Source organism: Musca vetustissima, unplaced genomic scaffold, assembly GCF_032173495.1.
Source record: "Musca vetustissima isolate MV318-11 ecotype Yass unplaced genomic scaffold, APGP_CSIRO_Mvet_v1 utg39278, whole genome shotgun sequence".
Taxonomy (NCBI): Eukaryota; Metazoa; Arthropoda; class Insecta; order Diptera; family Muscidae; genus Musca; species Musca vetustissima.
Window position 1 is genome coordinate 116,206 of NW_026873334.1, and position 27,242 is coordinate 143,447.

At 36.3% G+C, this 27,242-nt stretch overlaps 1 protein-coding gene across 1 annotated transcript; it reads right to left on the bottom strand.

Annotated features, from left to right (window-relative positions):
* Positions 1-659: 659 nt before the first annotated feature.
* On the bottom strand, positions 660-19,803 carry LOC133324476 (muskelin-like). The gene is made up of 11 exons (XM_061533312.1): positions 19,514-19,803; positions 10,286-10,498; positions 10,001-10,205; positions 9,664-9,940; positions 3,789-4,390; positions 3,611-3,714; positions 3,400-3,499; positions 3,031-3,338; positions 1,239-1,395; positions 1,003-1,171; positions 660-922 (listed from the first exon to the last, which is right to left on the bottom strand). The coding sequence occupies exons 1-11, from the start codon at positions 19,801-19,803 to the stop codon at positions 660-662; spliced, it is 2,688 nt and encodes an 895-aa protein (XP_061389296.1).
* Positions 19,804-27,242: the final 7,439 nt, after the last annotated feature.

Genomic DNA, 27,242 nt, shown 5'->3' on the forward strand with positions numbered 1-27,242 from the left:
TGTATCAGTTTTTTTATAAAGTTTTTTTTTCAGAAGTTTTACAAAAAATTCGTTAGAAATAATTGTTTTTGTTTTTGATTTCTTTTCTCACTCACAATAGCTGCCAAATACACACAATATTACAAAAACAAAATTTAATTCTTAATAAAACGTAAATAAAAGTCGCACATAAACAACAGTAAATAATACAAGAAAAATATGGTTTTAGATTTATCACAATACCAATATAAAAAATAAGGGGTTCTTGAAGACAATAAAAAACTATATGAGTATATAATAATAGGAAATAATCTTTTACAAAGACGAAGAAAAAATATATAATTGTATGTAAAATCTAATAAAATAAATGGCAATATATTCTTAACAGTTTTAAATCATTTTAGGATCCCTTATATAAATTCTTGAAGAATAAAACAAAAAATAAAAACGAAACAAAACAAAAATATTCAATGCAAAAACACAAAACGAAAATAATTATGTATTAATTCTAAACATTAACAAATTTAAGTCTTTTTTTTCGGCTTCACTTCTCTAAACTAACAAAAACAAAAAGAGAACTTACACATTGGATTATAAATCATTTTAGTTTTAACTATCCCTGCTTTTCTTTCGAGGGCTCGCGTGTGGAGGCAGGTGGCGTATTATTATTTTTTTCGTTTCTAAATTATTACAAAATCACTTAGATTACGTTCTGGTTGTACCATATTTGAAGGCATCAATTGAACAAGTTTATTGAAAAGGAACGAACGACGTGCTCGCAATTCCTGTATGTAACTGTGACGTGAACGTTTACCGCCCGATTTGCGATATGCTGTATAAGAGGAAGCGGCATCCGATATACCTGAGGTGGTCGAACTTGAACAAGATTCCATGGAAAGATCATCGGGCGCATGAGTATTGTCATCGGATTTAGCACAAACTTCTATAGGTATGGGGAAAAAGAAATTAATGAAATAAAACATTCCTCGCTTTATTCTGTTAACCGATTTTTCTATTCCATACCATCATCTGTGGTGGAAGCCATATCTGAACTACATTCGGCTTCGGTTAAGGATTTATCCTCAGTCGTTGATGTGCCAGCAGCTCCTCCCAAAGGCAGTGTATTTAAACGTCGTTCCTCGGTTTCGATGTCATCGTCACATTTGAAAAGTAATGAAGCCAATCTATGGAACTGTTGGAGACACAGGGAGAATCAAATTTTTTTGTTTTTAATTTAAACTTTAAACAAAAATATTTACATTTCTCAATTGTTCCGGATTACTGTGATCTATAACTTCAGCAATTTCGCTACGCAAATAATGCATAGCTTTGTATGGATCAGCCTTGGCCATTTCTTCATAGTGTAGTTTACGCACCAAATAACGGCAATGTTTGAGAATTTCATCACGTTTGGGTCTGAAAAAATATTCAACGATTTGAAATTCAATTAAATAAACGAAGGTAAATTAAAATATGTCATATTTGTTGCACGGCGAATGAGGATGTCGCCACCCGAAGAAGGATAGTTTGTCACTGTTCGTCAGATAGGTCTACAATACGGACGGACCAACGAAGCCGGCTACAAAATTACTACCTTTCCACAACAGAGGGGTCTACGATCCGAAACGACCCAAATATTTATCGGCCAACGTCTAAAAGCAATAGGGCTGCTATAACAACAACAAGATTATTACACTCGCAACGGAGTTCATGGGCACCCATTGCCTTAATAAGGAAGTCAGCAGGCTCCCTATTCCCAACTTGACCTTGACTCCTTAATATAGGATAATCCTGCCAAATCTAACCGTTGATGTTCAAACTCATCCATTAGAAAAACGGTCGGGATACTTATATAGCTGGCTTGTGACAGAACATTTTTTTCCATAAGCCGAGCTTAAAAAAGATTTCCAGACGCGGTCTTGCGCACAGCTGTACCAATTTGAAAGATCGTGTTTCAAAATGTTGTCTTACACTTGATATTTCCATCGAATTCGTCGCCTTCCCCTTCTGCGTGAACAAACAGTTGGCTCGTTTTATCCATTCTCACAACATGACCTAGCCAACGAGACGGTATCGGATAAATAATAATACGGATTGGCATTTTTAGGTGTTTGGATTATGCGGATAATTTTTTTAGGTCATTCAGAAAAAACTGGATAAATGGTTTGGGTCATTTGCATATAGTGGATAACGATTTTACAGTGTTTGTATAACGCGGATAATTTTTTTAGATCATATGGATAATACGGATAATCATTTTTAGGTGTTTCAATTATGCGGATAATCATTTTAGATCATGTGGATAAATCGGATAACGACTTAACGACTTAGCAGGATTTGCATAATGCGGATAAATATGTTAGACCATACGCATAACTCGGATAAGCACTGTAAAGTATTCGTATAACGCGGATACACTTTTTAGGTCATTAAGATAAACTGGATTTCGCAGAATTTGGATAATGCGGATAAAGATTTTAGATCGTCTGGATAATGCAGATAAAAATTTTCGAGCATTTGGATAACGCGGATAATGTTTTTAAATCTTTCTGAGATTTTTTTCTCTCAAACGGATTTTGCTAATAAAGTAGCCAATAGGAGGTTATACAGTTCCCTCAATCGGTAGAGTGGACGACTGTGAACACCCTCGAGCATGCTCATCGACTATCGCATCCTCTTCAATGTTACTGTGTCCTGGAACCCAACATAATTTAACTATGTTTTGACTATCTCAGCCGTCTTCGTGATTGCCAAGATTTCTGCCTGAAAAACGTTTTTTCGAAGATTTTTTCTCTCAAACACTCCAAAGAACTGTCTTGCGCAAGTACCCATGCTTCAGATCCATACACCAGCAGCGCGTCTTGTAGAGCGAGTTTTCTAGAAGATATTTTAATGCGGATTTCAATGTAAGGAAGTTAGAAGAAAGACTCCCTGTTTTTATGCGAAAAATAATAGAAAGAATAACCATTGCTTTCCTATACAAAGACCCTGTTAAATTCCTCTAGTCTGTTGATTGAAAACCTTCAGTCCTTCATTTTTGTTTTCACTTACTTTTCCAATTCCAATATCCAAAAATCATCAAGTCTTAGCTGAGGCGTTGTCGAACGTCCCGGATTACCGCCAAACATATAATGCAATTTAGCCATATCATCGTAGACAAATTGATGGGCATAACGTGGGCATGGTTCCATAACATTATTTCGGCTATTATCAAAATTTGTACTATCAGGCGATGATGAGGCATTATAACGACTGGTGTAGATGCGGGACCATTGATGGGTGTCCAATGAATAGACCCAAAATGAATTTGATGCATCAACATGATGAATATCACGGCGATCTTTGATTTTGCTAAGACTCTGTAAAAGTAAAACTTTGAAGAGAATACAATTGGAGAATAAAAACAATAAGACTTCTTACCGAAAACACATAAATCTCATTACGCTCACAATCAATTGTGGCCCTTAGGGTATAACCAGGTGAGGGTTCATTTTTACCATCGGAAGAATTTGTGGGATTACTGCCACCAGCAGCTGTAGCATTATTGGAGCTATTGCTGCTAACACTGCTGCCATTGGCATTATTATTGTGATTACCAGTCGAATTTGTTTGACCATTTGAATTGGGATGCCTATTTAAAATCTCCAATGTTTGGGTATCAACTTTATAGGTTATAAAATCATGGATATCCTCTTTGCCACGTTGGCCACCATAAATGTACAATTTACGCTTTTTCTATAACAAAAGAAATAATTCTTTCTTGTTAAAAAAATAAATCTCTCCCAAAAAAAAATAATCTGCCAACCTACATTATGAAACACCATACAATGGGTGATACGCGATTTAATGGACAAAACATCTGGCTGTGATGCCGTTGGATGATGACAGTCCACCAATATCTGAGTCCATGTATTGGTGGCAATGTGATAGGAAAACAATCCCGAATATTCGGGTTCACTTGTTGTCGAGGCATTAACACTGCGCGGTGTCAAAACCTTACCGCCGAACACATATATCGTTCTCTTCTCAACATCGATACACATCTGATGATCATACATCAGTTGGGGACCACCCACCTGACATGTATCATCACAAATTTGCAGCCATGTCCGAGCTCGCGTATCATACAAATAGAAATCACTTTTTATATATTCCGTAGTACGAATGGAGTTGTCCAAATAACGGCCCAACATAAAGATGTTCTCACTGACCGGATCGAAGACCATTTTATGACATGAACGTGGTGTGGGTCCATTGAATTGTTCGGAATGTTCAAATATTTGCGTCCAACAATTATCCTTAATATCGAATACCCACAGATCGCTTAGATCTTGAAAGCCATCCCAACCGCCGAACAAATAGATTAAACGTTTTTTGACATCCATAACCAGTTGGTGGCCACCACGATTACCTGAAAGGAAATAAATAAAAAAAGATGTATAAATGGTATTTTTTATTCAAAAAATGCAATTTGAAACCATTAAGGCCGATTTTAATTAAATTGCAAACAATACTACTCCATTTAACAAGTTTTTTAATGATATCTTAAAGGTATTATTCTAAATTTAAATGTGGCTAACTATTTTTATTAGGAAGCCGATGGACTAAAAAAACATTTTATAAGAATATTTTAGTAACCTTCCAGGAAAAGAATTCCAAGAGATTTTCTTTGCAAGAAACATCAGGATGTCAGCTGTGAGGTCTAGAGATTTTCTATAAAGTCGAACGGAAGATATTTATGTGAATAAAGATCTATGGAGAGGTTCTATACAAGGTTCTATTCAATCTATATAATGAATAACTTTTTTTAGAAAAAAACTAGCGGTTTTCTTAGGAGTTGACATAGAGATCTGCTTCTGGAGTGGGATGATTGAGAAAATATCTCTCCTCTCAAGCAGCTCTAAAAACTGTTTTTTTTTTCTTCAGAGGAATTTTGAGACTGGAGAAGATATGAAAACATGAGCGTGAACTATCAGAAGATCCTCTTTTATATGCCATTTGAGCTGGACCATCCTCATATATCAGAGTCATAGTTTTAATAGAGCTAAGAATCATCTTGTGGTCTATTCCGGAGAAGAATGCTAGATTATCAATTTCATATTTACCAAACTGTCGGTTTGTCTTCTGCTAATTAGCGATGGACACCTACAGAGTAAATGTTCAATTGTTTCCAGCTCTTCCTCATCCTCACATAAACGGCAATAAACCACTCCGATAATGTCCCGTTGTGAGAACTGAGAGATCTCATTCTGCAGTGACCTGTTATTATGTAGCCAATAGGAGGTTGTATAGATCCCTCAATCGATAGAATGGACGACTGTGATCCCCCGGCTATCGGGGCTATTTCATTTCCTTTCTATGTTGCTTGTCCTGGAACCCAACATAATTTAACTATCTTCGTATAGCATCCTTGCAGTCACGAACCGCTTTTGAGTCACGAACCGCTTTTTCAGCTTTGCTTCCCGCCTACGGGAAGCAAAGCTGAATGCTAACGGACGCGTCCACAGGTTGCGGATAGTGGGAAGCCCAACACTATTCGTTGGGTAACTGTTAATAACCAATAAACAGTCGCGGACAATCAGCGGGCTCAGGGGGAGAGTCTCGGAGGAAATGACCGAGTGCCAGTGATCCCGGAGCCGACGAGGCGAGAATGGCGCCCCCTCTCATATATCCATCTCAAAGGTTTGGGACACTACCTTCCTAAAGTGTCCCCCCTAACGCTGGGGTGTCATGCGACCTCGTGCCTATCAGCGTTCCACGGTTTGCAGTCAGGGTACCGACTGTATTCGAACGGAGCCTTGTTGATACCTGGGCGCCTCAACAAGTGTTTCAGGCTTAGTTGCCAAGTCCTTGCCATGGTAAGGGGCTATGCCATGGTCGACCTCAAATCCTCACACACAGCACTTTTTATGGAGCCGACTTTTAATACACCTCAGGGAGGAGTACTTTCCCCCCTTTTGTGGCTTCTGGTGATAAATGAGATACTTATGAAATTCAATCATCTCAAGATAAAGGTTGTAGCCTATGCCGATGATGTAGTCTTGTTGGTTGGGGGTAAGTTTATTACGACAATATCAGACATCCTGGAGGGTGCGCTTTCAACCCTGTCAAATTGGGCTTGCACCAAAGGTCTTGGTGTAAACCCCACTAAAACCGAACTGGTGCTCTTCACTAGGAAATACAAAATTCCTAGTTTCCGCCTGCCATCACTTGGTGGAGTGACTTTAACCCTTTCTGATGAAGCTAAATATCTAGGTACTGTCCTAGACCGCAAGTTACTGTGGAATAGGAATGTCGAGGAACGCTCCAAGAAGGGATTGCTGGCACTCTATTCATGCAAGAACTCCATAGGCAAGAGTTGGGGATTGAGACCCGGAATTATACACTGGCTGTATACGACGATCGTCTTACCCATACTTTCTTATGGATGTCTTGTCTGGTGGCAGGGGGTGAATAAAAAGAAGCTGCTGGCAAAACTGAGCCTAGTACAGCGATCGGCTTCGATTCTGATCACCGGAGCACTAAGAAGCACACCACAGGCAGCCTTGAATGCAATCTTGAATCTCCAACCTTTGGATATTCTGATCAAATTCCAGGCGGCCAGGTGTGCCCTGAGACTCCGGGAAACAGATGCCTTGAAATCGCTGAACTATGGTCATGCCAGCATCCTAAACATAACGCCAGGTTATGGCCTTTTTAGGGGGGATAGTCATATCAGTGATTATATTCCCCCTCATAGGGACTTTAATGACATAAAAGTTGAATTTCCTAGCAGGGAATCCTGGACTAGTGGCTCCCTACCTCTACCAGGTCTGTCAATCTTCACAGACGGGTCCAAGATGAAGGAAGGCACTGGCGCAGGCGTCTACTGCAGGGAATTAGGTATACAGAACTCATATAAACTCAACAATGATTGTAGCGTCTTTCAAGCAGAGATTCTTGCAATCACGAAAGCGGCCGAGATAGTAAAAGCACTTAATACCGACATTACGGGACCGGTGACTATCTACGTAGATAGTCAGGCGGCCCTGAAAGCGGTGAAGTCGCATACTATAAACTCGAAAGCAGTTCATGATTGTAAGACCGCTCTGAATGATATACGACAGATAGTTGGGCTATGCTGGGTTCCAGGACATAATGATATTGAAGGGAATGAAATAGCCGACGAGCTTGCTCGAGGGGGGTCACAGTCGTCCAGTCTTCTGATTGAGAGATCTGTGAAACCCCCTATTAGCTATTTCATTGGCAGAATCCGCGCGTTCCATTGCGAGCCGGCTGAGGGAACCTGCTTGCAGAATCTCTAAATCTATCTGGCCAGAATTCTCTCGTAAAAGAACGTCTTCGCTGCTGGATCACAACAAGAGGGAGATTAAGATCGTTGTGGGGATCATTACTGGTCACTGCAAAGTTAGATCTCTCACTTCTAAGTGGGACTCCAGTGGAGAGGATTACTGTCGTCTATGTGAGGACGAAGAAGAAGTGGAAACAATTGAGCACATCCTCTGCAAATGTCCATCGCTAATCAGCAGAAGACATAAACAGTTTGGATGCTATGAAATTGATAATCTAGTCTTCTTCTCCAAAATAGACCCTAACCAAATTCTAGGCTTTGTCAAAAAATTGACTTGGCTAAAATAATGTCTCTTCCGCCTCTCCTTTCTCACTATTTCTCTCTCTACTCTTCCACTATTTTTTCCTCTTCTCTTTATAGGTATACCTATACATAAAGGATGATCACAATGGACATAGTTTCCGAGTGGACGACTGTTATAACAGCCGTACATCCCTAACCTAACCTAAGTGCCTTAAGGGCCGCCTGACTTTCGACATATATAGTCACCGGTCCTAAGTTATTGACAGTAAGGAACCCCACATAATTTAACTATCTGTCGTATAGCATCCTAGCAGTCACGAACCGCTTTTGTGCTAATAGTACACGACTTAAGTGCCTTAAGGACCGCCTGACTTTCGACATATATAGTCACCGGTCCTAAGTTATTGACAGTAAGTGTTTTGACTATCTCAGCCGTTTTCGTGATTGCCAGGATTTCTGCCTGAAAAACGTTGCAAACGTTAAGTTTATATGAGTTGTAGTTGGCTAGTTCCTTGCAGTAAAAACCTGCACAAGTACTTTTCGACCAGTCTGTAAATAGTTATGTGAGGGAGTATAGTCACAGCTTTGAGCATTTCTCTCTAGATGGTCAAAAAATGACGTTGTGTTTGGGATAGTACCATGTCCAAGGTTTAGCGACTTCCAGGCATCCGTTTCCCGGAGCCACAGCCTGAAATTTAACCAGAAAAACCAGTGGTTGGAGATTCAGGATTGTATTCAGGCTGCCTGTGTTGTGATTCTTAGCGCTCCAGTAATCAGGATCGTCGCCGATCGGTATACAATACTCATGTTGGCCTCTCTAGAAGGTCACAAACTGACGTTGTGTTTAGGATAGTAGCATGGCCAAAGTTCAGTGACTTCCTGGCATTCGTTTCCTGGATCTACAGCGCACATCTTGCAGCTTGTAATTTGACTAGAAAATCCAGCTTGTGGTGTGCTTTACCTATAGAGTTCTTGAAGGAGTAGAGCGCTATAAGACATTTCTTAGTGCGTTCCCCAACATTCCTTTTCCACGTTAGTTTGTGGTCAAGGACAGTATCAAGATATTTTGTTTCTAAGGGGAAAGGGCTTATGTGACTCTACCCAATGATGGCAATCGGAAGGTTGGGATCTTACGTTTCCTAGTGAACAGTACCATTTCTGTCTTCGTGGGATTTGCGCCAGCCATGTGCCCTGTTAGAAAAAGTTAATAAGGCACCCTAAATGATATTAGAAATAGTCGGCAGAAATTTCCCACCGATTAGCAGGACTACATCGTCGGCATATGCTACAACCTACGGTGGTCCCCATATTCTTCTCGATATGACCGACCACCTAATGTAAGGCAGTGTTCACTGATTTGCCTTTGATATAGGCATGCTGAGATTTACTAATTTTGTTTTGGTTGATAATGTTCCTAATTTCAGAGTCTAGTAACTTTCTAAAGTCTAAAGTACTTCAAAGTCAAGGAACGCAGCCGGAGGTCCCCATATTCTTCTCGATATGACCGACCACCTAATGTAAGGCAGTGTTCACTGATTTGCCTTTGATATAGGCATGCTGAGATTTATTAATTTTGTTTTGGTTGATAATGTTCCCAATTTCAGAGTCTAGTAAACTTTCTAAAATCTTTAGTAGATAGGAAGAAAGGCTAATTGGTCTATAGTCCTTAGGTAGCGTATGACTCGGCTTCCCAGCTTTCGTGATGAAAGTCACCGTATCCTCTTTCTACAGACTTGAAATATACAATAAAAGCAGACATGTCCAAAAGAACCCCTGCAAAGTTCATCTGCGTGCTGCAACATGGCCGGTATTAAGCCAACTGGAACCGAGTATTTGTAGGGTTGAAAGCTATTTATTGCCCATACCAACCTTGTATAGCTTATCCTTACCTTAATCACAGATCTTGTGAAAGTTAAAATTCGAATGTGGATTTATAGTCGACGAATAGATAGTATATATCCATGTAATATTATTGGGGCTTTTCCAGGATTTGGCGCTGTGTGAATATCTGTTTCGTTGGGGATTTTAGTTAGCTAGTTTGGCTCATATAAAAATTCTATTAAATATAACTTCTTCAAAAAAATATATACCTGGTTGTGCTGATCCTTGAACATGCTGCAAACGCCACGCATGTTTATAATCCTGACGATTCAAATAGTCATCCATGAGGCCCTCTTCAATGCAATCGCTTATGAACTTTTCGGCCTTTTCAAAATCGCCATTTACCACCAAACATTGATGTAATTCGCTTATCAATGGATGTTCCAATTGGACATGGGTTTGATCCTGTAAGGCCTTGAATGCTGTATCATATCCTTGTTGGCGAAAATGTTTCAAACACAAACGAATAATTTCCACTTCACGTAACTACAAAGAATCAATATTTGAATGAATAAAAAAAATAAAATAAAATTTAATCATGTTTACCTTATTGTAATCCTTTAAACAACCACTGGTGTACATGGGATCATCTTGGCCCAATAATTCAATATACCAAATGCTATAGTTAAAGGTGGGTCCCCACGATAATAGTGGTACAATTTTGATATATAAAATTGGCAGACTTGTTGTAGCATCCTTGGCAACACATCGTAAATTGAATGTCTCGGGTATGTGATCGTTGCGTAAACCTCTATGAAGGGAATGGATGGTGCGAGGTAGGGAAGTGGTTAAATAATTAAATCATGCTATTCGCTTTGGCTGTGTACTCACCCCTCCAATAGTAGAACCATATGTTCCTCATCCAAACCACCATAAATTCGAAACTTTTTGATATTGCAGACATGCGACTTTTCAAATTTACCAAATTTTATCTTTTTCACTATGGCAGGTCGGCGTAATTTCAATGTTAAATATTGTGGTGGATTATTGTTGTGGGCCGACCACCGCGACGACTGATCACTGGGACAGTCCACAAGTATATTTCTAAAACAGAACAAAAGTCATATATTCAATTAGAAAAAAATAATTCATAATACTATTAAAAAAATAAATGGGGCCCAACCAAGGGTTCATCGATCTATAATGATTTTTTTGTAGGGGCAACAAAAATGCATCTATACTCCGTATTAAATAATTCGAAAAATATGTTTGGAGACCGTAAATGGTACGATTTGCATTTGATCATCATTCTATAAAAGTGTATATACAGGGGTTGGGAATTCAAGAGTATATTAAATTTGACATTCCCTTAGCAAAACCTCTAAAGATACGTCGGAGACCCCATAAATTATACATATTTTGTTGATCTGAATAAAATTCTATGTCGATTTAGTCATGTCGGTCTGCTGATATCGCAATAGAGATCACATTATTTAAGATAGAATTTTGAAAGTTTACCCTGACATTGCTACAAATGAGGTACATGTTTCCATGTTTTGGTATAGCTCCCATATTACTGAACCACGCAATTTTTGGTATTTTAAAGGGGACTTCCTAAAGGGAGATTTAATATCCGATGAGAACTCAAAATACCCGAAATACCGAAATTTTTATGAACTTCTTCGGAGAGAACTTCTCAAAAAACACCAATTTTAAGAGACTTTAGAAGTCTAAGTTAAAATAAATTGTAACTTATGTCGGTTTTATTAAATATATGATTACCGTAACGACTACTCAAAAGAAATTTAATTAAAATCGGTCTATCGCTAAAAATTAGACGATGAAAATGCAGAAAGCAGCTTAAACCGAAACAATCAAGGCGTTATATTCAAAAATGTATATTGACTAGGGAGTGTATTGAATAAACGAGAAACTCGGACAAGGAATGACTTGTCCATGTGAAGATCTAAACGGGGTATAATTAAATACGTATTCCTAGAAAAGCGGGAAAACTGAGATGTAAATGACAGTTTATCATCAATAGGTACACCAAGAATTTCTAAAACGCAAAGATTTTGTATTTCGACCCCTTTGTATTTAACATTCAGGTCAGCTATTATTTTGAAATTTAGAACTATAGTTAAAAGCAAACATAGTTTATAAGAAACTATAGTTCTAAATTTCAAAATAATAGCTTTATTAAATCTGAATTTATTAAAATAAGCCTTCTACTGTAAAATTTCAAATTTGAGGGTTACGTTTTTTTTATGTTTTTCTTTTTTTGGCGAATATGGCTCGACATCTACTTTTTAATGTAGGCAATCGAATTCATTTTAACCTGCTAGTGAAAGAAGGCTACACAAAATCGCTATTAAATTAGTGGAGTAGAGAAAAAAGGTTTCTTCCTAATTCTATTTTAATTGAGTTGTGAAAAGGGTTTTCTTCAACGTTAAAAAAATTAGCTGCGGGACTTGCGGACCTAAAAGTTATTTATGTTTTTAAGTGACCACCTTATTAAAAAATATGACATATTCAAGAAATAGTTAGAAGTTAACGATCGAATATGTTATGTACACCATTAAAGAAATTATTGAGGGCCACATGGGAAAGAGAATGAATGATTCAGAACATAGTAATCAAACAATAATTTACATAAAATTTACAATTAATTGGAAAAACATTGTATCGGAAGCGGAGATATAGTGGAATTAGTAATAAAATATTGCTTTAAATGGTTGCTTTAGAATTAGATTTGGTCAACTTGAAGATTATACTTATTTAACGCATTTTTTAGTCCTTCTTTAGGAAAATTAGAATCTAAATTTAGGCAACGGACTTGCATTACCTTTAAAAAAGGTCGTAGAGAAAAGTTTTTGTTCATGGCATTGGATATGTATAGTACAGTACATTAAATTGGGGGGTCTTTCACAAGATGTTGCCAAGTCGTGTCACAATATAATTAGGAGCAACCCGAATATTTGGAAGAGCCGAGTCAAATAAGGATTTTATTCAGTATTTTATATAACAATCCGACCCTGTTATATCCTTGGACAGTCATAAAATAAAGGCCCGAAATTATAATATGAATGTAATACGATATCGTACATTTAGGAAGGCAATTGGTCTGTTCCCGTACTGCACGAATCTACTGCTTTTTACTACGATAACGAATTTTCCTTTATGATATCGAAGAAACTAGTAAAATCTAGTAGATTCTTGCAGTACGGGAACAGACCAAATATTTTATTTATTCCTGATATGTGTTCTGAAAATCTGATGAATGATCGGTGTGAATCCAAGCAATGTTTGACGTGTGTCGTACGGTGTTCACACCGATTTGTTTGACGTCTGTGGCCTGGTGTGTAGATATTTTCTTATTTGTTGTGAAATTTCGTGGAGTGCAGATCAGCGGACAATGTCAAACATATGCAAAAAATGTTTTGGAATAATTTTTTTTTTTTTTTTTGTTTTTTACAAATATCCTACAGTGTTGGAAATAAAAATGTTTTTTCCCGGAATAAAATAAAAGTATTTAATACATTTATTTTAAATAAAAATATTTGTTATTTTTTCCGTCAACACTATTGCTGTTCTATGGATCCGTTAGACGTGTGTGGGCTAGGAGCTTCACACCGATCGAACGCATATGTTTGACGTGTGTGACCCACTTTAGTAATGTATTTAGTGTCTAAAGTATATGAAATATTTTGTTATTAATACAAATAACAATAAAAACATAGTGGTGAATAGTGAATATAACGATTTTATAATATAGAATAGTTATTTATTTAGGAATATAGTTACTTATTCAGGGCTAGTTCTGAAACCTTAACCAATAACTAAATTGCAACACATATTACTGCCATCGTCCAAATTTTAAGTAAACTCTAATTTTTCATCGAATCTCGCTGAATGTTAACTATTTCATGCAAACATGGAAGCTAGCAAGGATGTATTGGAAGTGACAATACCTCATAACGCTATGACTTTTGATAACAGTAGTCTTGAGAAGACCGCCAAATCTACTCATAGTACACAGGTGTTGTCAGTTCCTTCATCTGGTGCGTCTTCCGAGGTTGTAGGTTATCAATGGCCCCTGTCATGAAAATTGTTTTTGTGTCTAGGTTTGCGCCTGATACCTCGGCTGAGGATATAAATTACTATATCAAATCAAAAATAAATGGTAATTATTTTCTAAGATGCTACAAGCTTCGATCGGCTTACTCTGAAAATAGATCATCATTTAAAATATTAGTTCATGATGACATATTTCCAAGTTTGATATCGAAAGATTTTTGGCCTGCTAGAGCGTTTGTTAAAGAATTTCTAGAAAGATCAGATAATTTAGCTCATTTACCTCAGAGATCTGAACCAGTATCAAAAAACTAGATAACCTATTTACCATTTGCTATCAGAATGTAAGGGGGTTAAACATTAAATTAACTCGTTTATTTACTGATAACATTGGTTTTGAATTTAGCATTATTGTGTTTACTGAGACTTGGCTCAAAACGTCTGTGTTAAATAGTGAAATTATGTGTTCAAAATATCAAATATTTAGAAAAGATCGTACTGGTAAAAAAGGTGGCGGCGTCCTTATTGCAGTTGATGCCAAATTTTCTACTAATTTAATTAAATTAAATTGTTTTTTTTTTACATAGAATTTATCTGCATATCACTTGAATTGGGTAAATTTAAACTATTCGTTACGTGCTCATATATACCTCCTTCATCACATCTTGATATTTATAATCAGCAGTTAACAGCACTAAACTCAATTATTAATATTATGAATGATTCCGATAGAATTTTAGTTCTTGGTGATTTTAATATGCCATCTGTAAAGTGGCTCTCATTGCCAGACTCAGAAAGTTTAACGCCGTTGACATCTGAAGCAAATGTAAACCAATATATATTTGATATTGTTAATCGATTTTGTGAAATCTCCTTCAAATAAAAAATATTTTAAATTGTAATGATAGAATCCTTGATCTAGTATTTGTAAATTTTACACAATTTTTTGAATCAATTCGAATTCCTGCTATATGTACTCCAGAAGATAATCATCATCCAACATTATATATAACCATGAGCTATAATTCTACAATTAACGAAAGTTCATGTGACTCATTTAAAATATTCTTAACTATAAAAAAGCAAATTTTCAAAAGCTTAATTCTCTTATTTCATCTGTAAACGGGACAACTGCATGTCAATGTAAGAATCACTCCGATTTTGAATTTATAATAGATAAATTTTATAATACTCTAAATAAATTTATTTCTGAATGTGTTCCAACTGTTAGAATTAAAAATTCTGACAGATATCCATGGATTTCGCGTGAGTTATCAAGTATAAAAAATTTAAAAAATAAACTTTTTCGAAAATATAAGAAGTCAGGCTCATCTATAGACTACGCTAATTATTCTGTTGCTAGGTCCAAATATACCATAGAGTCCCGTATATTGTATAATAATTACCTCAACAAGATCAAAAATAATTTTAAAACTAATCCGAAGTCATTTTATGAGTTTGTTAACTTAAAAAGAAAAGTCTCCTCAAAACCCACAATTTTGAAATGCAACAATAAGGAGTTTGTAAAAAACTCTGAAATAGCAGAATGTTTTGCAAATTTTTTCGCCTCTACTTATTCATCTGCAGTTTGTCCAAATATAAGCTCATATCCTTATGAGCTATCCAAAATATATCAAATATATGGGAAATTACAAAAATCTTTTAAATTCCTTGAAACTGAGGTTTGCAAGGTTATAACTCGCGAAATATGAACATATTTCATATAATTTAAATTATTTCTATAAAATGAAGTGTTCTTGTCAAAATCTTAAAATATTGGTAATAAATAATAAGTTGCGTGGAAGCTGTGATGGTGGTAATGTAAAAAAATGGGTGAAAATGGGTTGAAGCCGACGAGTTTTTTTTTGTGTTCTTTCCTGATTTGTGGCTAAACTACACAACGCACGCACATGTGATCCGTGACTAAGTTGCAGAATACCCCATGGTCAATATGGTTCTAATGTATGATTTTTCGATATAATCACTGCATCCACCCAAAAAGGATGCTGACATTTTGAAGCCGGATTTTCGGGGTTTTTTGAATTTTCTTATAATTAGGATGCGCATCCAGATAATAGATTAAACTAATTATAGGGTTGTAGAACTCGTGATTCTGCTTCGTTTAGTGTATATCTCATGAATGTGCTCACTGTAGCTTCTTTGCAATTGGGTTCCAAAGATGAAAATTTGGTGCGTAAATTTTTATAAAAAACATATTTTTTGAGTCTAAAATTAAGAAATTCCATTCAAATTCCGTGGAAGCCCGCGTGATTTTAGTTTTTTTACGTGACGGATCTAATGAGCCCATCCATGTTCACTTCCGTCCAATAAAACGGCGGATATAGATACCTTGAATGTGGGAAAAACTGCAAAAACGTATTTTGACAAATTCGCGTAAATAATCGCGGTTTTCTTCGAATTAATTTTACATGCATTTATGCTTGTATTGTCAAATTCGCGAATCTGTGTGGAAATAGGTCAAAAATACATCGATACGCGAATAATATGCGTATTTTAGTAGTGTTGGCGGGTTATTTGGGATACCATTTGTATTTTGTTTTTGCAAAATAGTCAGGCTTAATCCCAGTTTGTTGTTTTTATAAAAAACAACTATTTATTAGTGGGGAATGTATGGCATTGTCCGCCGAGGGGTAAGGCAGGGAAGACTATAGTTTCGGATCTCGCCACTGATCCTCATCAGTTCCCTTAGTTTTTTGTTGGGATATTCTCCCCAGAAGCTATTAATAGCTTCTTTACAAAAAACCTTTCAAACCCAAATGTCTCTTGTGACAAATCGAAGTTCTTACGTTACCAGCGATACGACCCCAATGAGAAGTTCGTTTCGTTGGCGCCTGACTTCGTGGTCAACAAGGCATTTACAGACAATTACAATACATTTCACACTGCTATGTGTCGTCACTTTGTGACGAATGCACATAACGTTGTTGTTGGTATTGCTAGTTAAAGCAGTAGTGTTGGCGGGTTATTTGGGATACCATTTGCGTATTTTATCAAAAATTGATCGTGGAGGCACATCCGCGGTCCTTAACCGATTCTTTTAAAATAGGTGTCCTTTTGCGTATTTTCATAGAAGATTACTGAAATCGGATGCGCATAAAAATCGTATGTACGTTGCGTGATTTTTAGCCATTTTTAGGGTTTTTGCATAGTAAAGTGCATCGAGTGGCACACTTTGACCGCTAAATTAAGCATCGAAAAATTAATAATTATTGAAAGACATTGATTCGGTTTATACGAAAATCGCATGCGCATCAACTGATTTCAACTAATTCGCGAATTGCAAGCTTTTCAATATTGATCATTTTTATGTATTGTAAGTGCAATATATTTAGCCATTAATGACGTCGAAACTCTTATCAGATGAATCTACCGATATTTAACAATCATCTAAAAGAATTTGCAGAAGAAAGCGTCGTATATTTTAGAAGATTAAAGCAAAGCCGTATCCTCTTAACCATACTAAAAAAATCGAAAATTCAAAAAAAAAAAAAATTTGTTTTAATTTAAAAATTAATTTATTTTATGTTTCTATTGTTTTCTATTTTCTATTTCTATTTGTTTTTCGCGACTATTAACCCGTATTTCAGTGTGATTTGACTAGTATGCAAATAAAACAATGGTGTTTAAGCATTTGTGAAGAAATTCGCGAATTACAACGAATAGGAATCCATTTAATTTATATTTGAAATACAAGATTTAAAACCGCTATAACTTTTGTGCGCAGCATCCGAATTTGTGAACGCTAACAGATTTTGAATCAGCATATTTTTCTTAACCTATGTACCAAAAATCATAAATGTGCTCGCAAAAAAAATTTTCAAAAATTTTTAATGGAATTTTAAAAGAATTTTGTAATTTCCCATATGTGTTTTTCTAGAAAATTTTCATTGATGAGGCAATACAATATTAACGGTTCGGTTTTATCAACAGTTGAAACATTCGTGGGTCTTGGTATTTTAATGGATCCAAAGTTAAACTTTAACAATCATGTTATTTCTATGGTAAATAAAGCATATGGTGTATTAAGTTTTATAAAACGGTGGGCCAAAGAATTCTCGGATCCTTATATAACAAAACAACTATACACATACAAATACAACCATATTCTAATATAGGTCTAATTAGAATATGGTTCTGTTGTATGGGATCCTCAATATGCAATATATTCCGATAAAATCGAATCAGTGCAGAAACAATTCTTACTTTTTGCACTGTGAGGTTAACATTGGAATAGTGATTTTGTGTTGCCTTCTTACACTAGCAGGTTAAAATTAATTCGGTTACCTACATTAAAAAGTAGACGTATTATGTTGAACACTATGATGGTACTAAAAATATTAAATGGTAATATACCCTCTGATTTCCTAATTTCATCTATTAGAATAAATGTTCCCTTTCGATCTAGTAGATATTATCAACTATTATATGTAGATTTTCATCGCACAAATTATTCTATGGGAGATCCACTCAGTAAAATTTGTATTGATTTTAATTCTGTGTACTCTAATGTAGATTTTAGCAAGAATGTTGAACTTATAAAATCTAATATAATTGTATTTTTAAATGAGTAGTGCAACTTAATAATAAACTGGCTGTTGGAGAAGATTCTGTAACTGGTTTTCTATCCCCTTCTCACATTCCACCATGATGCGGATTATGGTGTGTACGCGATCCCTACGAAAGGGGAGGTCGCCCCCTCGGTCGGCAGGGTGGGAAAGTGAGGCGTGGGAACGTTCGAAGAAAAAAGAATAGAGGTATACCAAATCTTGGTCCAATCTATTCAGATTTTTTGCCAGTTGCTTCTACTTAGGTAGATATAAATTGAGAAATGTTTTATTGAATAGTTGAAAATTAAAGATGTTATAGGCCAAATGAGTGAAATGTTCAAGATCCATTAAATGGGAGGTATACAAAATATTGGTCCGATTTATCCAGTTTGTAGTCAGTTGTTTTACAAACTTAAGTAGATAAAATTGCCAATTTTTATTGAATAATAAATAAATAATAATAACAATAATATTTGAATATTTCGAGGTGTTGCAAACGGTATGACCAATTTAATATACGCTACACCCTATGGTGGAGGGTGTAAAAAGAAAATATTTATATTTTAAAATACAGAAAAATAATAAACAATTTGTTCTATACTAATGAATTGACATTTCGATTTCCTTGTAAACCACCTACGGATTCCACAGATTCCAAAAAATAAATTCAAAACAATGTCCCTCCTATATTTACGCGCACTGACACACAAACAAATCTCATTGTATTAAAAGCGGCGTAGCTGCAAATGGAGGCGGCGGCGTTACGATTACCGTAATAAAAATGCCGCCAACTGCGCAGTTTACGGATAGTATTTTTTTGTTGTTGCTTGTTTCATAAACAAATCATTTTTTAACAAATACAACGACAAAACAAAAATTAATATATAAAATGTAAAAGGTGCCGTTGTTTCTTCTTTTTTGTTTTTGTCTTTTCTTGGTTTCTTAAATTATCTTGCGCTAGCTTGTTTTTGGTATTTTTCCTTTTTTATTATTATTGTTATTTTATCGCAAAATATCATCAGCAACAGCAAAGAACAAAAAGTTAACAACCTACAAATCCCCAAGATATGACAAACGCGTATAAAAATGCTTTGCAAAATAAAGAAAAAATGAAAAATAAAACGGGGAATAATAGCAACAACAATAAAAAATAACAACAAACAAATCAATGCTAATGCTGCCGATGCCGCTGCATAACAAAAACAAATTCGGTCTTTGCTTATAATCGATGGAGCAAGGTAGCCAGCCAGTCAGCTAGCTATCAAAAAGGAATGCATCAAAGAAATTGAAAAACAACAACAACGCTAATATTATGCAAAAAGAAAAAAAAACAAAATTGGACAAGAGTACAAAAAAGAAACTGATAATACCAGCAGCACACACTAGCTGGCTGGCATATTTCAAGACCCCCCAAAAACACTCGGGGCTTCAAGAAATTTCAAAAGCTGCCTGATTAGTTATTTATTTTTCGACTTACTCTGGCACATAATTGGTGGAAAATGAAGAGTAACGATGTATTTCGTATGGCAACTTATCAAATTCTTCCAAGTTTTCCAATTTCAGCGATTGCTTTAAGGCATTACTGCTGGCTGCGGCGGCAGTCATCTTCATTTGTTCTTTGCCATAACTGTTGATCATCATATTGGCGGCCGCTCCACTACTTGTGCCTACACCACCACCACCAATTGCTGCATTATCTGTGGCATCGGTTGCAGCAGCAGCACGCAAGGATGTTGGAGTGGTAGAATTGTCGTTATTGTCGTTCATCTTGTTTGTTTCCGAATTTTTGATTTATTTTTCTAATCGTTGTGTTTGGCCCTTTGTTTGCTACTGATGGATGTTATGCTAAGTTAATTTACTCTTTAATATTTTCTTTTCTTCTTTTCTACACTTTATTTTTTGTTTAAATTAATATAAAAAACACAATATCAAAAAAATAATCCAACAAGAGAGAATATAATGTCAGTGACAAAGAGCAGTGGTGCTGTGTCGTTGCGGTTCAACGTTGATATTCACTGAAAAGAGCTTTGGAAATGAAAGTAAATTTAATGAGGTTCCTACATTGAGATTTGGATTTGGTGTAGATGTTCAAATGTCTTCACATTCCGTTTGGAACATCTTGAAATCTTTGTCGGGGACCCCATAACCCGTACTGAAAGAATCTACTACTTTTTACTACGATAACGAATTTTCCTTTATGATATCCATGGTACAATTATAAAAGGTAACAGCATATCCCAGCTGATTTGATTCCAACGTAATACGTAAAACATGAATTTGACAAATTATTTTTTTAAAAATCACCCAACAGGAAAATTAGGAACACATAAAATTTGAAATTGTTCAATAATAAATGTGCTCCCTTATTCAATTTACACAATCTGCCTGCTGGGAAAGTTTGAGGAAGCAATCTTTCTTCATGAAATAACTCGTCATTCCCTTCATTTTCATATGTGTTACACATATAAGTGGCTATGACTCAATTATAGGAAAGATTTGGAAGCGATAGAAATATACATTTGATAGATTTTCATTCATGTTTTTATTTACATTTTTCTGTCAAATGACGTTGAAACTAGTATAACTTACAACAACAAATTTCCATGTGGTTGTTGTATCGTTTGTTGTACAACAACACTTGGTGTTACCTTCTATTATTATATCATATGTTATTCTTGTAATACGGGAACAGACCAAATATGTGTAAAAACTTACTAGGAGTAAACATGTAGGTTAGGTTTGGGGATTTGCAGTCACTAATGTGGCTCCAGCACTCTGAGACCGTCAGGTCCATTGTGATCATCCACGAAAAGAAAAAGATATAGAAAAAAATTGCCAAGGTTGCATTTTCCCAAACACTTTAGGTTTCTAATGATGATGTATATTAGGCCAGGTTCCGTTGTTGAGAAGAAACTAAGACTCGGTGGAAAGTGAACACCCACTAGTCTGTGCCGTCTGCAGGCCAGGACTGGACAGCAATACAGAAGATGCTCAGTTGTCTCCGTTTCCTCCTCGTAAACGCAGAGTCTACAGTACATAATCAGTAACATCATGGTCCCATCTACTGGTAAAGGCCCTGATATTGCAATGACCAGTAATGTTTCCCGTCATTACTCTTATTTCAACTTTGCTCAGGTTCAACAGTGAATGTGTCCTTTTGGTAGACAGAGTCGGAAGAACGCCTCAAAATTCCGTTAAAGATGACATATGGGTGTTTTGATTGAGCCATCAATTGCTAGGTCTGTAGATTGAGATACTCGTCTAGCTAACTGCTTTTTCATTACCCATGATATCACGGTGTCCTGGTACCCAACACAGCTGGTAGATGTAAGTAAGTTCTTGCAAAACTCTTTTACACTTAAGGACGACATCAGATTTGATGTAACAAGATTTAATGGCTTTAAGAGGCGCTTTACTATCCACAAAGATAGATACCGGTTCAACGATTTCTGCATCTAGATTTTTTATCAATTCCACTGCCTTCCAAATCGCTAAGATTTCCGCTTGGAAAACACTGCAGTTGCTATCCAGCTTGAAGGTTAACCCAAGATCTAGCCTTTCACTGTAGACGCCAGCCCAAGTACCTTCTTCGATCTTGGATCCGTCTGTATAAAAAGTCAGATCGTCCAGAGGAGGGTTACTCCGGTTCCAGTCGTCTCTACTAGGAATACCGACATTTTCATCGTCAAATCTAAGGACTGGTGATATATAGTCGCTTATTTTAACGCGAATATATATCATAACTGGTTAGTTCAAGATATAATCATGCCCAAAGGTACAACTTCGCCAACGATTTTGTTCATGCAGACTTAGAGCAATACGCGCGGTCTGACACTTAATGCTGAGGTCCAAAGTCCTTAAGTTCAGCATTGCGTTCAGAGCTGCTTGTGGTGTGCTCCTAATGGCTCCTATTATTAGAATCGAGACGGCTCTTTGTACGTTATCTAGTTTGCTGGATGTCGACATGTGGCGCAGGCAGCTAATCCTACCATAATTATCAGATTTGTCAATGATTGCCACTTGAAGGTCTTCGTGTCGGGATGTTCTCAGTAGCCTTTTGACTTAGGTTAGGCTTTGGATAAGAAGTCGTCTTCACACCCTTGTCAGAGACAGTGGGCTTCGCCGATTCCACTACTTTCCACTCGATTCAGAGGTCTCCTTGGAGATTTTTGATCGAGCAGTTAGATTCGGGAGAGAGATCCTCTCCATTTCATTGCTCATTGTAGCGGATTATGTTAACCCAGTAGGTTTCAATTGTCAACTCCTTTGCATATATGACAAATAAATCCTCAGAAAGTGGGTTATAGTACGTTTACATTTAACCGGATTTCGTTAACCCAGAGGGTTTCAATTTTCAATTCCTTTGCATATATGCCAAATAAATCCTCATAAAGTTGTGGTCTGTTCCCGTACTGCAAGAATGTACTATTTTTTATGATATCGAAGAAAATCATAAAATCGGGTACATTCTTGCAGTACGGGAACAGACCATAGGATAACCCGGTAAAAAGTTCTAATTTATATGCCGTTTTAACCCTGCAAAAAGTTCTAATGTACATGACAGTTGATAATTTTAGATAGTTACGTCAACGTCCGACTTTCCGAAGAATAGAAAAAATTGTTTAATAACTCAGTCTGACAGATGTCGAATTTCAGTCCCATAACTTTGAAATCACGAAATGGATAACAATTCGTTTAAAAATTTCAAATTTCCTGCTTTGGTTATGAAAGGACTTCGTGAGCAAAAGCAACAACAATAGTGCGAACAATGTTCAAAAGGGACATCAGAGAAGAGGATTTTTTCGATTACGCTACATTTATCGATTTGTTAAAGTCGATCTACATACCCCTAATTTTGTGTATATGAACGTAAAAAGACACCAAAGATCCCCAAAATAAGGAGAAAATTTATTCTGATTGGAATTTGCAAAAATAAAACAACAATTCAACAGAAAATTCAGTGTGATACAAACATTCATTAGTTAACGGAAACCACAAAAAAAAGAAAACAAAGAAATATTGTAGAAAAATTATTGAAATTTAAAAATACCAGAGAATCATCAATAAAATTGCAAGTGCGAATAAAAGAAGAAATATATGTGAAAAAAGAGAAGCACTAGTCCAACGAAGAAGAAGAAACGACAGAAAAAAAGTATATTTTTGGTGTTGCTGCTGCTGTTCAAATTTTTGCTGAGCAAAAAATACAAAAAAAGAAGAGCTACTTTTAGGAAGAAAGTGTGAACACCACAAATTCAAAGTGAAATTCATTGCAGAAATAGAATAAGAAAAAACACATCGTAAATTCCTTTCAATATATATTCGGCAGATACTTAAGCAACAAACAAAATGGTAAATACAATTTTCAGTTTTTGTCGATTTTTATTTTTTTTTTTCTATTTAATTCATGTGTTGAACTACGAGACAATAGCGAAATGAGACCAGACCAACCGACCGACCGACCATATGATGTACCACAAAATAAAAGACCTTCTCTGTCCCATTGCCCCCAATGAGGCCATCCACACATATTTAACACAAGGGGGTGCGGGGGTGAAACGCACACGAAAAAGGCCAATAAATATAGGAATAGAAATAAAACAAATGCCAGACAGCCAGTGAGCCAGCCAACTACAAGCAACCACCATCACCACCTGCCACCTTGATTCTACGTTGCAGTCAGTCAGTAGTGAATGAGAGACAGACTAGCTAAACGAAACGAAAAAAAAACAACAACAACAGCACACAGAAAACCTATAGCCGCCCATCGCGTATTCAATTGTGTCACAATCACATACACACCCCTTTCTGAAATTACTTTTATTTATTTTTTTATTATTGTTTAACTAAACAAGTAGTCGTTTCATTTTTTTGTAAATATTTAAGGTTGCGTAGAATTTTTGTATATAATCTTCGAAACTTCATATTTTTTTGGGAACAAATGATTTTCTCAAGTCCTTTTTGAAACATTAAACCATGACAAAATGCAGCTGATTGTGTGATCAAATACCTGTAGCTATTAATTTAAAAAAAAATCCTTGTTAATATTTCAATTCAATGAGCGTGGAGACTCGAAAATCGACATCGACCTATGGTTTCTTCACCAAAGTTGATTAGAATAGTCCAGAGAATGATCATAGGGACTGGTTTTAATCAATTTTTCGGCTCCATACAAATTGGCCCGCCATAATGATTAATGACTTTTTATATTCTTTTTTTCGGCTTGAGGTAAATAAAATTCATATAAAAAGTTTCATATAAAAACTTAATATAAATTTATGTTATGTTTTCATTGCAACTGCTACTTTTTTTGACCGACCTGATTTCATGAATATACCCCTTTTAACGCAATATTTTAAAAATACAAAACTGTTATAATTACCAAATAGATAGCAATTGGTAATGTTTTAACTATAATATGAAGAGAAGACATAACGCTTCAGTACGAATATCTCAATGCATTACGCTGCTATTATTTTGACCGCAGCTGTATATGTATAGAGTCTTCTTTAGATTTAACGACATCTATAAAGACTGCCTGTCATTAGCTCGCCTATGAAGATTCTTTGTCTTCCGCTCGCCTTCCCTTGAGCTCCTCAACAAGGCTCCCATATTTCATGTAATGCGGATCCCTTCTGTTCGCCAATGTATTTATTACAGATTACCAATCTTCAGTTTTTTGTAGACCCTTTACCACACTGTCCTTTCAACTGTGTCTAACTGGGCTGGGCACATGCCTTACTAGGAAACGTAAGATTCCAAATTTCCGCTTGCCATCTTTGGGAGGAGTGACCCTATCCTTTCCTGAAGAACAAACGAATGTTGAAGAACGTTCAAGAAATGACTGATAGCACTCTACTCTTGCAAGAACTCCATAGGAAAGAGCTGGGGACTAAGACGAGAAATCATACACTGGTGGTATGTGACGACCGTTCTCCCCATTCTTACATATGGTTACCTTGTATGTTGGCAGGGGTCAACAAAAAGATACTGCTGACAAAATTTAATTCGGTACGGCGATTGGCTTCGATCCTGACTACCGGAGCGCGAAAGGTACAACGCAGGGAGCCTTGAATGCGATCCGGAATCTTCAACCACTGGACATTCTGATTAAATTCCAGGCTGCCAGATGTGGCCGAGAAACGGATGCCTAGAAATCGCTGAACTATGGTTACGCTAGTATCCTCAACATAACGCCAGGTAGTGATTTCTTGAGGAGAAATACTCACATTAGTGACTATGTTCCCTCTCATGGAGACTTCAATGACATCAAAGTAGAGTTTCCTAGTGGGGCTAGTGACTCCTTACCTCTGCCACTAGTGACTTCTTACCTCTGCCAGGTCTGTCATTTTTCAAAGACAGGTCAAAAATGGATGAAGGAACTGGTGCAAGCGTTTACTGCAGGGAATTAAAAACCTACAACTCATATAAACTTAACGATCTTTGCATCGTTTTTCAAGCAGAAATCCTTGCAGTTACGAAAGCGGCCGAGATAGTCAAAACACTTACTGCCGATAATATGTGGCCGGTGACTATATATGTCGATATTCAGGCGGCCCTCAAGGCTTTGAAGTCGTGCACTAATATAAACTCAAAGGCAGTTCTTGATCGCAAGTCCGGTCTTAATTATATACGACGGATAGTTAATTTATGTTGGGTTCCAGGACATAGCAAAGTCTAATCTTCCAATTGAGAGATCTTTGCTACCACCCATTGGAGGATGTTATATGACATTTATAATGTGGAGACATTTGGTACCCAATAAGAACCCATTGTACCGAATTTCAGCGAATTCGCGCTCAAGAAACCCAAAATCATGAAAATTTGGGGGTATCCTTTCATTTGAGATTTGCCTAAACTAGGACCGATATAGCTCATCTTCGAACATGACCTGCCTGCAGACAAAAAACAACTCTATGCAAAATTTTGGTGATCTATATCAATTCGTTTAGAGGCTAAAGTGATTACAACAAACAGACGGACGTTGATAAATAGTCGTAAAATTTTACGCGAGGTCTGTTAGGTAAAGACTCCTTTCAGAATGTCTTTAAATACTCAGCTCGCCTATAAAGGCTCCTTTCAGTTCGTCTGTAAAGACTCCCTTCAGCTCATCTATAAAGACTCCCTTCAGCTCATCTATAAAGACTCTCTTCAGCTCGTCTATAGAGACTCCCTTCAGCTCGTCTACAAAGATTCCCTTCAGCTTGTATATAAAGACTCCCCTCAGCTTTGTATGTTTATGTCTTCTTTTGCCAATATGTAATGCTAAATTTTATTCTAAGAATGTCTACTTTTTCGGGTAGACAGTACGCAAAAAAAAAATGCATTTAATTTATATTTGTTTGTTTTCTATCATTGAAATGTTTTCTATCATTGTCTCTCTCTCATTCACCTTTCATTACTTTTTACTGTGTTCAGTTATTTTCTAAATTATACACAAAAATGAAGAAAAAATATTTTTTTAATCAATTTTTACACTGGTGACATTTCCTAGGTCTCACTCTTACAGAAATCAATGATCATCGCCCTAACAGACAAAAACAAAAAGATCGGTTAATATTTAGGGGATGAAATGGACCAAAAACTTTATTTTTGTCTAATTTTCTGGTCGCTCAAGAGACCGCAATTATGGCCCAAACATTACGATTTTTTACATGGAGAAGGGGATCGGGCCTAGGAATAAACATACCTGTTTTAATAAAGATCGGCCAATATTTAAAGGGACCCCGACTTTTGTGTGAAAAAGTACAAAATTTGTTTTCTATAGCGTATAGATTTACCCATGAAGGACATAGACCCGAGAAGTTGATATTATATGCAAGAGGAGTGGTTGCCATTTAAATTGATACCAATAATATTGTCGTATCTACTCGGATGTGGGAGTTACACTTAAATATCTACAGGTGCTTACGCATTAATATATCATTTAGTAACACATTACCACACTTGAGGCCGAAAATATATCGCTAATCGCTTTGAAATTTTCCATGTGGATTCAGGTATGGTCAAGGAAAACGCCAATACTTTTCGGTGATGATAATAATATTTGGATTAAGAGGACCGAAAACATATTTTTTGTGTGTTTATAGGCCACAAATGAAAGCCGAATATCACAACAAAACCCACGGTGAATGGAATCTGGACAAGTAATTAGAAGGGCTGTAATGAATATTTATAATATTTGTTGACCTCTAGTTTTTGTTGTAGTC